General features: G+C 42.8%; 1 protein-coding gene across 11 annotated transcripts in view; it reads right to left on the bottom strand.

Moving 5' to 3' along the window:
- The window catches only part of camta1a (calmodulin binding transcription activator 1a), a 281924-nt gene extending 272288 nt beyond the window's left edge, over window positions 1-9636 (bottom strand). For 6 of the 11 annotated variants that reach the window (XM_034591544.1, XM_034591545.1, XM_034591546.1 and 3 more), the window contains exons 1-2: window positions 9501-9635; window positions 5807-5908 (exon numbers count right to left, since the gene is read on the bottom strand). In XM_034591544.1, the coding sequence (XP_034447435.1) occupies window positions 5807-5908; window positions 9501-9525 (127 nt within the window). In that variant the 5' untranslated portion in view covers window positions 9526-9635. Of the gene's footprint in view, window positions 1-5806; window positions 5909-9500 lie in introns of all 11 variants that reach the window. The other 5 variants (XM_034591547.1, XM_034591548.1, XM_034591552.1 and 2 more) reach the window with 3 other exon arrangements.
- Between the last annotated feature and the right edge of the window lie 2803 nt (window positions 9637-12439).

The following is a 12439-nucleotide window of genomic DNA, read 5'->3' as shown; positions in this document are numbered from 1 at the left end:
ATGTTGAGTGTTGGCCGTCTCTAATCTGGGAACCCTTGTCTAACATGAGAGGGGCCTTGTTTACATAAGAACGTTTCTTACCAGGCTCTCGTGGGACGCAAAAGCAAACTCACTGTAACCGTCGAGCGCAGAGGTTTCTTTTCTGCTGCATTACACTCTCATAACTCCAACTTTCAGCTGCCATTTATCCACAGTAATAATATTTCAGCTACCATATGCCTTCGGTTCCTTCCACCAGACATTTCCACAGATGAGAAGGAGGAACCATGAGCATCCACAACAAAGTGCTGCTTGCTAATTTGTCCACTGTGGCATGGAAATCCACATATACTCTATGTGCATGAGCTGAAAACGGCCCACGGGGGAATACCTTGTATGCCAGATTTGGAATACATTAATAGATTATAGACAACTTCTTCATGATCTAATTGTCTGAGAAGATCAGTGTATAAACAACAAATTACCGACAAAAATTTGGCTTTGAAAATGTTAATGGATCAAAGCTTGAAGGGAACTCTGCTTCTTTTGCATTTCCACTGCTTTCCCCTGTAAGTTTTAATATTTACTTTGGAGTCTAAACAGCAGCCTTAATGACTGTGTGTACATTAGCCAAGAAAGGGATACACAGAAAACTACTATTTGATTGTAAAACACTAAAAGTGCAAGACAGGCTGATACCAGAGCATGTTATATGAGAGGATGAGCTGAGCTGAGCTGGCACACTGGAGCCAATTACATTCTGGGTCTTGATGAGCAAGCTCACATCCAAAAGGCTAAAGAGGGAGAGGAGCTCTTTTTAGTGCAGAGGCTACAGGTCTGCAGCTTTCATGTTGCCATTCGTGTTCTGAACAGTGGCACGTGCCTTCCTAATTCTCATCACCCTCTGTCGAACGTGTATGAAGATATATATATTTCTGTGCGCTGATGTTTGGATTATCACTGATCCTGGCTGCTAAGCAAACACTTGGGCTGAATTTAAGGGTATCTGTCATGCTAGCTTGCTCCAGCCCCACCCTAGAGACGGGAGCGAGGGTCACGAGACTGGAAAGGCTGACAAAAACAAATCTTTAATCAATATCTGAGCCCTGAACGCAAAACCCTCTCTCTTCCCTCTCTGTCTCAGAGCGCTCTGGGAGTGACAGTTTTTCTTTTTAATCTGTGCCCACATTGTGGAGAAATTGCAAGCTAATGTTTTGGCTATAGATCATTCAACAAAACGCTGCTGGCGGTGCATATCCAAAGTAACAGTCTGAATGCCAACGTTTTTTCCACAACAGTTTAGTGGCTAATATGGCTTAAGGATATGAGGAGCAGTGTAACACTATCTGCACTTTTGGAGCTATACCTGAAACACGTGGGAGGTGAATCACAGACGAGCTAACAGTCCTGTGGATAAACATTTGGCTCTCACCTCCGCTCGGTAAAGAAGCGCTGTGAAACTGAATCAGGCCCCTGATCCACTCACTGGGCTGGACCAAAAGAAAAATCTTATCTCCAGAATTAGCATGGTTAGCCAAAAGATCTTAGCTCAGACATATTTCATCAACTAGGGTGTGAAATTTTATGCTACCGTAAAGAAAAAAAAAAACACACCCCATCTGCTGCACATAAACCGTAGCCAAGCAACTAGTTAACAACTTATCAGTGGTAGTGAATGATGCAGCAGGAAGACAGCACAAAAAAAACCCTTTCATTTGCAGAGGAGCTCTTCTCGATGCAGAGACTAACGACAGGAATAAATCTGTCACATTGACATCTTGTGAGAATTAACTGTTTTGCATATTTCTTAATGCAGCGTCAAATACTGTATCTTTATTTTAACTGCCAACGCTGAGGCTGTTCAAAGAAAGAATAGGCGGCAGCAGCAGCATTGTTTAACCTGGTGATGCGCTGTCATCCTTAAACACCCCCTGCAACTAACTCATTAGCAGAAGTAACCGATATTTTGATCATTTAATCCCTGTTTTATACGGACAGAATAACACTTTTATAGTCAGAGTGAGACGGACAGAAACTGTAGAAACATCACTTGTTATTTTATCATTGTGCTTTCATCACTAGCAGGGGATTTGAAAGAAAAGCCATCGTCTTTCTTTGTGCACACAAAACATGCATATACAGAAAAACTTCGACAATAGAAGGAAAGGAAGAAAGATTTAAGACAAAATGACATTAATTCACAGCATGCACAGAGAAATATTACACATCCTACTTACATGCACTTTCTACATTATGATGCATGTAAAAAAATATATATACAGTCAGTGAGAGGCTGAGACATGATGAGAAATATGTCAAGCGTCTGAATTGAAACAATCTATATTCGGAGGGCGTGGAATGGGTTATACAGTATTTATAATGATCTATAGCAGGCAAGATGTCAATCCAGTCCAGTGACAGACTGAACCTAAAGCTTATACAGTTGCATGTTGACAGTTGAAAACAAAATGTAGACAATGAGACAACAAAAAACACAATGTGGTTAAAATGTGAAGCAGAGATTAATTCAGAGAGCCAAGGTGCAGTGGTCAAGTGATGACAAGCTGTCAATAAACAGTGATGAATCTGGTTGTGAGGCGTGGAAGAAGAAGAAGAAGATGAAGAAGAGAAAGGAAAAGTAAAGGAGGGGGGTTAACCTGCGGGAAGCTACTGCAGTGACATTTACACTAATGGGATACTGCCCCTGTTGCCTTCAGGTTAGGACACTTTCCTGTGATTCAGCTAAGAGCCAAAACTCTTCATAACATCACTAATCATCTGCGGTCGTGACATCGAAGCTCCATTCACACTTTTTATATATATATATATATATATATATCATAACAAATTTTAATCCCTAATACAGAACTCATTCCAGATACTCTGACACATGGAGAGGAAAACTTTTGAGTCTTTTTTTCTGTGACAGTTGTTCGATTGTGTCACTTTTTCTGTTTTATATCATAGTCCAACATCTCACATTTCAAGACACTTCAACAGGTCATGAGTATCTGAATCATTCCCTCTGCCAGGAGGTTACGATTTCGTCTGCGTTTATCTGTCTGTTTGTCTGTGCCAGTCAATTTTGGTTGATGTTCTTAAACTTCTTTGTTGATATCTCAGCGAATAATTTATGGATTTGGATGGAAACAAATCTGGCATGTTTAGTGGACTGGTATTCACGAAATTAGGATTTATTGAATATAAAATTTGGTTTCCTACAGGGACTGTTGGGCCTTGGCAGATTCTTCCTAGATTTTATACCTTATATAAAAAGGAGAATTGTTGATCCTGAATTAGACCAAAGTCTGTAGCCTCCTTCTTGTGGGAGATCCTGAAGTGAGCTTCGCTACAACAGAGGACAATTTAGGCAGTGTCATATTTCCCTGGTAGTAATAACTGTGATTGGCCTATAGTCCAGGGGCCGCTCTCCTCACAGCCTGATGGCTCTAGATGGGGACACGGAGAGCAGTATGTAGACTTACTATATAGCCTGTGTTAGTTTAGGACTGGGAAACCAATTATCTTTATCATTTGGCCTATAGCCTGTTCGATAACACTCTCACATACGGGGAAATTACTAGCCGCCCACAAGCGTTAAAAAAAATACTGTCTGCTGAATTTCACCATGGCGTTGCTATGTTACAACGAACTACAACAAAGAGAACATTGCATTGCTTGTTGCAGTAGCATCTAGAATGAGCGTTTGGCCTGCAACACACACACACACACACACACACACACACACACACACACACACACACACACACACACACACACACACACACACACACACACACACACACACACACACACACACACACACACACACACACACACACACACACACACACCAGCTGTTTCAAAAGATGCAAAATTATGTGTTGTTTTTTCACCCAGTGGGAAAGGAAGAAAGAGTCTGAGTGCATGTGATAGATTTGAATTTACACTAAATCTCAATGGACATCATTGCTTATGCGATTGTGCTGCGACCAAACGAGATGCAACATCTGCAGCGTGGCAGCTTTCATTGTTTACAATTACATTGTTTACATTCCCTCAGTGGCTATGCGCTAGACACACTATGTGTAATATAGTATAATAAGGGAAGACTGTCAAAAAGTCAAACAGCTGAAGAAAAAAAAAAAAAATAGAAAGCCCGGGCCTATTACTGGAAGTTCAACAAACATGCACACACGGTTAACTGCCTGCAACAAACTGAAAATGACTCTTTATGTGTTCTCAGCCCTCACCAAGCTCACCCATCCATAAAAATCCCATCTCAAGGAGAGCAGAGGTGAGGTCTCTCTCTCTCTCTCTCCTTGCCTCTCTCTTGCTCTCTTTCACTTTCTCGCTCTTGCCTACACATGCACACAAACAAAGCCCTTCTTTCTGTATCATAACTACTCCCACAATTACTCAGACGATTACTCAGATCAATGGTTTACCTGCCTGTTTGAGCTGCTCTACTCTGCTGGAGTGTCCTGGTGAGGCAGGGGGAGAAAAAAAACCTCGGGGCTGAATGCATTAAACAGGGTGTCTGACATGGGTGCAGGATACTGTAATATCACGCAATAACATGAAGGAAAATAGCAAGACTGGCAAAACGTATTGTCAGTCACAGCTGTCACACATGAGGGGGCAACGCAAAAGTCTATCAACAATGTCCCTGTTACAGGCTGAGTCGCTGTTTCATAGATCTGCACAAGCAGTCCCCTGCCATTAAATCTCTCAAAAACATTCGCTGTTAAAAAAAATACCAAGAAAATTCGGTGCAGCCGAGCTCACCCAGTTACAGATATCGAGTGACGAGCCTAAAAAAAGGGTCTGAGGGTGATTTCAGATGCTCTATTTAGAAATGACAATACATGAGCACACTTAATTACCCAGTCTCTAGTCTCGATCAACAGAGTCTTCCAGCAGTGAAGAGACTGGTGTATTCATTAACAGTGAACGGGCTCCTTTCTGCTGAGAAACAATCTGCTTCACAGAGGACAGTATTTTCAATGGGTGAAGACAGGGGCTAAAAATTCAGACACATCCTCTGAGGAGGAATGAAGGGAAACTCACCCACAGATAACATCAGGACTTTGGCCTACATTTCTGACTGATTTGTTTTGGCCATGAAAATAGCACTTGTGCACAGACTTGTCAGGGCAGCGAAGCAGTTGCGCCCACAGAAGCTGGTTTTTACAAGTCATAAGAAAAAAAAACCTCAGCTATGATGTTGTGCTGTCTTTGTTCTTTGCCCCTGGTCCACAGATCTCGTGGCGCACAAATGTAATGAGAGGGGAAGCAGGGGCAAAGATTAATCCATTTGAAGGAAGAAAATATCACAGGATACAAATTTTTCAGCGCCGTGTAAATATTTTTCGGCCAAACACAAATTGATTTTGCAACGTTTTCAAGTCATACTGCACAGTGCACACTTTGGTTGATTTTTTTTCTCTTCACCCATCACAAAAAAGGTTGAAGAGAAGCGGGGAGAGGCAAGTACAGGGCCATAATTGATGGCTCAAAGTGTAAGCTTTCTCTCCGAGGGTCCGCTCAGGTCCTGATCCCCTGGCCTTAACCTGAAACAATCACTCTTAGTTAACAACAGCACTTCAGCTATTGACAGCGTGATCCCGTAAAGCAGACACTTCAATCAACAGAGCAGCCGGAGGGGGTGTTGTGTTGGAGGAGAATAAAAGAAGGAGAAGGGGGGGGGGGCAGCATGGGTACGGATGAAATCAAGAAGTAAATAAATGAATCGATGAATGAATAATAGATTGGCCAGCTAGTGGCTTCTTGGAGCGGCAATGCAGTATTAATAACTGACTCTTACTGTTCATCTCTGTGTCATCACTGATACTCTTAGGTGGACCATGGCCAGCATAACACACTGCTGATCTGTACATTCGATCCGGATTACGAACTTTCTTCAGTCCTTCAGGAGGCAAAGAGAAAAGTAGAGAAAATCGAGGAAAAGAAGCATTCTGCCAGTCTGTGATTACTAAGCAAACTCCCCATGCAAGCAGTATCAACAGAGGCTAGACAGTATATTGAAATACATTTAAAAACACACAAGAGCTCTTGGACAATATATGATACTAATAATAATAACAACAACAACAATAATAATAATAATGATGATGATGAAGAATCACAGTGAATCATTTTGCCGATTGTCTATTTAAAAAGAGTGAGTTTTGTCTATTTTTCTATTCTTAGGCCCACGCGAAGCAAGGACGATAATAAGGGTCAGTGAGGCTTTGATGAGGGTCAATAATACTCCCTATTGCATCACCGGTAAAGCGGATTAATCAATACAATCAATCATGTGGCCGTGCAAAGCAGTCGGTAAAGGTCTATTACAGGCAGGCATTAGGAGTGATTCGTCCCAGGAACCACAGACCGAACCCGGGTCCCATCCATCCACACTTCACTGATTCAATTAAATGGTTGGAGAAGAAAAAAAAAAAAACGAAAAGAAAAAACGTAATGCCTGATTCAACACAAAACTGCGAGAGCAAAGTGAGTCGTCCGACATCACGCGGAGGTTAAATTCATCCTTCTTTACAAAACAGCGGAGAAACATTTACACCATTGCTGCACAAGCACTTTTGTAAGTTAATGGCTGACTGCGTGCTTACTTGATGTTTCGCTGCCGCTTCACCCTGAACTTTGAGTGAAATGATAACATCATGAAACTTTTTTAAACTGCACCCACTTGAAAATAAAGAGAAGAAATATGACTCGCGGCGCAGCTGAGAGAGTGAGGCTGGATTCACGTTTTCCAAAAAGCAGCCTTTGTTGATTGTGTCTGTTGCTCCAACTGCTTTAGACTTATATAGCTTATGTGACACACTGACAGTTTAGAGATCCAACTCCAGAGTGAAAATGCTTAAAACTTTTAATGTTTACAATGTTTTCTTTTAAGTCCCGACGCCACAATAAGTGTGTGCTTGCTTGTGTTTACAAAGGTGCTTCTTCATTTCTCACATTTGGCTCTTGCACAGCAATGTTTGAATGAGTCTCTGCTCTGGTGGATTCAAGACAATTGGCTGTAGTTTTATCCAGAGCAGTCTCCGGCTAAGACATATCAGGCCTGTCTCTTCTGTGGCCTCCAGGCCTCGTAGTTAAAGTATTGGACCCTCTGTGCTGTTTATGAGTGTGAAGGAGGAAAAAAAAGGACCCCCGAGGACCCTGACAATCAGTTAGGCTGTAGAGAATTACCCCAGGATGAAAACATTACACCGCTGAATGAGACTAGGCCCTGGCCCCTGGGTTGAATGCCAAGATGTAACCCTCAGTTGTTATGGGCCATCATAAGACCTGCCAAACAACTAAGAGATCGGCACTGCCTGCATATACCACAAGGACAAAAGGTTAAGAAGCACTGTTCAGCTCTCTCTGTGCTCTCCTGACATCCGCCAGCATGTCATGTAAAAACTGTAACAGTGATGTACGTTGAAAAAGCCTGTTCTACATTAATGAACGGCCAAAAGTAAGAAAAAACTGGATCCAGGAGAAAAGATTCAGCGTGAGAGTTTCTACGTAAACGCTTTAAGGGGCAGGTTTGCATGAGGCGGCATTACATTTACATTAAGATATGACCCTCTCGCTTTCTCTCTATGCTCCTCTTCCTCCCTCTCCTCCTCCTCCTCCTTTTTCCACTGACCGGCCTCACAGGAACACTGAAAATAACTTAACCTGCTCAGCAAGGGGACTTTCACGTCAGGGTTTTCAGTGAGCGCTGCCTGTGTTGGACGCCAATCAAGATGAACAACTGGAGACTATTTGTTAAGTTCAGCTATGTAGATGAATACATTAGGCCTATACACCACAGTGAAGTCATTACTATCATAAAACCAGATGTCTTCATTTTTTTGTCATAGCCACAGACTGATCCCTCGTATACACTAAGTGTGCTTTGAGCAGCTCAATACCACCCCCTGGTGGGACTGGGTTTAGTGGTTGGCACACTGACATCCAAACAACTGAAATCCCAGCGTTTTATCTTCTCCCCTCATATGGAAGCAGGTACTTTGTTTACACTCATTTGAGGCATTAAAGTAATTCTGCATCAAAAGGAATTTGTGTTTGAGGTTACTGACACTAAACTCCGACAGAAGTCTGTTCAAATTTGAAGCCTGCCACAAAACATTACGAACAGCTCGGAAACATCTGGCCCTAACGATTGATGGAGAAATCCTTTTTTTTATTTTAGTGCTCGTCTCTTTCTCATTTCAGTCTGCAGCCAATTTTAAAGACTGGGGTGTGAGTCTTCTGCTTGAGCCATAATATAAATCATTTTTTTTAAAAGAGACAACAAGTTTCGAAGGGAAGCTGCCCCATCATTCTGCCACATAAAAGTTCAACATTTAAAAACGCAGCACTGCTGAAATATATGCTTTCGGTTTTTAATCAGCTGAAATTTCCATCCTTCTCAAATAAAACCAATCCAGCCCAAATGGTTTAAACCCAGTAAAACATTCCCCTTTAGAGCTGATGTGTTTTATCTTATCTCCATTTTTTTTTTACTTCATATAGACGTTGTGTTTAATTCCTCACCCAAATATTCCAGGGGACTGTATCTGAATGAGAACAGATCTCCTATGCATATGCTCCGCAGTAAAACACCCCACTAAAAAGGAAATGAGTGAGTCTAATGCATTTCATTTTGAGTTAGTGAGCCGTAAGAAATAGGATGAGGAGGGTTAGGAATTTAAAAAATCATTTCGTCCCTGTGAGTAAAGTAGTGTAATGGGCAAGGCTGGTAAATAAAAAAAATTAAAAAATACTCTAACATCCTCCCTGCTTCTTCTGCTGTGATGGCATTTTCATTTCAGGACACAAGTTGTGTTGATTCTCATCGGAAACACATTGGAAAACAAACAAAAATAAAGAAACACAACACATCACTTCTGCCTCCATATTATTGTCTAAAGACTTGAAGTGAACGAGGGGGGAATAAAACTAAAATAAAAACTAAACACTGCGATTTTACAGGCAAGACATGTTTTGTTTGAATGATTCCCCCCCAAAAAAAAAAAAAACTAAACCGCAGAGAGGAGCCGCGCTGACACAGAAACTAACCCGAGCCAGCCTGCGTTGAAGCCGGGTAACGAGGGGAAGAAGTTGCCGCTGACATGTTGTCATTAACTTAGCCTTGTTGTTAACTCCTTGGATTTTCTCCCGGTTTGACAACGACCCCGAGCGGAACCAACGCGGTACTTTTTGTTGTCACCAGGCGGACTGTCCGGGCTGTTCGTGCCCGTGTTGGAGCGTTCACCGCGCGGGGGGCTACACCGGGAATAGTAGCCGGGGCTAGAAAGCAAGCTAATATTAGCCGGCTAGGTGATGTCTCCACGTTTTAGCCGCCTGTTCGGAGCGGGATAGCGGAGCCGTTCTCCGCCGAAAAAAACCCTCCGCTCCCCGCCAAGCTTGCCTCGTCCCCGCGCCGGGATGCGACCGCTCCGGAAAAGCCCCACGACGGCGGTGATACTAGTGAAATAATCCCATTATATTCCTCTTACCTTCCGGCTTGTTTTCGGCAGCCATTTCCCCTTCACGCGCAACATCCTCCTCCTCCTCACGACCGTGGGTACCACGCGCGTGCACGGCGAGGACAGCACGAGGAGGGACCGGAGGAGCGGGCGGCGAGTCGGTCCGACCGAGGAGAACTTACCATTGGCTGAGAGCAGGTGAGTGACAGAGGGGCTGAATAACACCGACCCCCCCCACACACCCCCCTCACATTTACACCGTCTACTCGGTTCTTTCTGTTTTTATTACGGTGAATATGAAGCAGCTCAGAGGCGCTGCAGGTCTGGTTGTGATGCTCAACATGGTGACGTGTTGTTCTGACTAAAAAAGAAACAACTTCATCATCACCAGGTGAGACTAGTGACTGGAACTGGTCCATTAAAGGTTTGTCCAGCCCTGAGAGACATGATGAGACAGATGATGAGACAGATGCTGAGACAGCCCTGGGTGCAGAAAGGTGAAAGACCCCCGTACCTTTCCCCTGACCCCCAGACTGGAAAAGACTAAAAACAACACAAACACATCTCCCCTCACCTTAACACCGTCTCTATATCTCAACGTCAACCTTTCTCCTCAATTAAACAAATTAATTAAAGGTTTGTCCATCCCTTAATGACATAAAACAGATTATGAGACGGCCCTGGGTGCAGAAAGGTGAAAGCCCCCCATACCTTCCCCCTCCTATGTAAGACCCCCGACAAAAAAACGCACAAACACATCTCCCGTCTCTATTTCACCGTCAGCCTTTATCCTCAATGAAAACTAATTCATTCAATGTTTGTCCATCTCTGAGTGACATACGACAGGTTTTGGGTTATGAGACCCCCCATACTTTCCCCCTCTAGGACCCTACAGACTGGAGAAGACAGAAAAACAGCACAAGCACATCTCCCCTCACCTTAACGCTGTCTCCTCTAGTCTTCATGTTTTTATAACAGTCAACATAAAGGAGCTCAGAGGCACTGCAGATCTGATGTGACGCTCATGTTTAAAGATGGTGACATGTTGTTATATTAAAAAGAAGCAACTTCATCATCACCCGGTGAGGCTGCAGCCTTTAACCTCAATTAGAACTATTTCATTAAATGTTTGTCCATCCCTGAGTGACAGACAGATTATGAGAGGGCCCTGGGTGCAGATAGGTGAAAGCCCCCCCCCCCCCCCCCCCCCCCATACCTTCCCCCTCTTTTGTAGGACCCCCCAGACTGGAGAAGACTAAAAACAACACAAACACATCTCCCCTCACCTGAACATGGAGCTCAGAGGCGCTGCAGGTCTGATGTGACGCTCATGTTTAAACATGGTGACATGTTGTTTTATTAAAAAGAAAAAACTCCGTCATCACCAGGGGAGACTGCAGCTTTTATCTTCAATTAAAACTAATTTATTTGTGATTATTCAATGTTTGTCTATTATTAGAAAGCCCATGGGTGCACACAGGTAAAAGGCCCCCTGCTATACTCCACCTATGGGGGACCCCTAAAGTAAAAACAACACAAACACATGGTTTACAATCATTTCCTGTTCCTTTGTGGTTATTTTGTCGGTCTTTGAGGTTATTCTCTGTATCTTTGTGGTCATTTTGTGTCTGTTTCTGCCTCTCTCCAGTCATTTTCTGTCTCTTTGTGGTCATTATGTGTCTCTTTGTGGCCAATTTGTGTCTCCTTTGCATCACTTTGCAGCCATTTTGTGTCTCTGTGGGCATTTTGTCTTTCTTTGTGGTCAATTTGTGCCTTTTTGTGGTCATTCAGCATCACTTTGTGGTCATTATTCATTTCATTGTGGGTTTTTTTTTTTGCGTTTTTGTTTTTTAACTATTCTTTATGGGATTTAAACAGTCACTCTGACTGAGGTGACCCCATGACCTCAAAGAGACACTAAATGACCACAAGATGGCAATGAACATGTTTGTGTTATTTTTAATGAATGATATAAGGATTGTAATAAAAATGTTTTACATAATCATCTATAACAACAAATAAGCATACATTTTTGCATGTCTTGATTTTAAGTTTAAGTTTAGTTTATTCTTTACTTTCCCAGAGACTCCTGGGTACAAATTGCCCATTGAAAAAACAAACAACAAAACGTTTGAGGCATATCAAACTGTAGTAACAGTCTGCACAGTCTGTCAATCAAGTGTCCAAATGTCAGATTACATTTTCTAAAACTGTGGACTAGTTTGTTCCCTTGTAAACACGTCTGTCTGATTTCAGATATCAGCACCACACTGAAGGCTGCAGGGGTTTTTCCAGGAGACGTGGACGATGGGAGCTTTTGGTGGAGTCCATCTAAACAGTTCTGTCGATGTTACGACCAGTTCTGGGGATGCAATCGCTTTAATTCTGCCCATTGTGCCATCAAGTCTCAAACACCTACCATAATGGTGCAGTTATGTAGGCTTGAGAATAGTGCGGCTGCGTTAAATGACTGCAGGCAATTTAATTACAGATCACTGTGCTTCATAGACTTTGCTTTTGGCACTTGTGTCAACTGCAGCACTTAAGGACAGCCTTCACCCGGTGTTAACAGGCTGGTGGCCACCGGTGCAGAAACGCACTGTGTATAGTTGGAGGTGGTGGTGCTGAAAGGACAGCTCCTCTGCTGCTTGTGCGCCTGGTACAGTCAACGGCTCGGTGTCATCACAGAGAAAGTAATAATGAAACTAATGAAAGACCTAATGTAGGGAAGTGGTTTCCTCAACCCGTGGTCCTGATTATCTCATGTGTGGACAGGAAGTAGAGAATATATCCCTTTGTTTTATTGTTTTTATGTCATTGTATGGATTTATTTGCTGCTAATGCTTAGTTTTTTAGATTCTAGTGTTCTATTTCATCGCTGCTTACCGGGACCTCAGAACTTAGTTTGGTTCCCTCTCATGTACCCCATGTTTTGGAATGACCATAAATTTTGTCTAATCTTGAATCAG

Source organism: Hippoglossus hippoglossus, chromosome 7 (assembly GCF_009819705.1).
Source record: "Hippoglossus hippoglossus isolate fHipHip1 chromosome 7, fHipHip1.pri, whole genome shotgun sequence".
NCBI lineage: Eukaryota > Metazoa > Chordata > Actinopteri > Pleuronectiformes > Pleuronectidae > Hippoglossus > Hippoglossus hippoglossus.
Note: the sequence above shows the minus strand (reverse complement) of the source record. Positions and strands in the feature narration are given on the sequence as shown.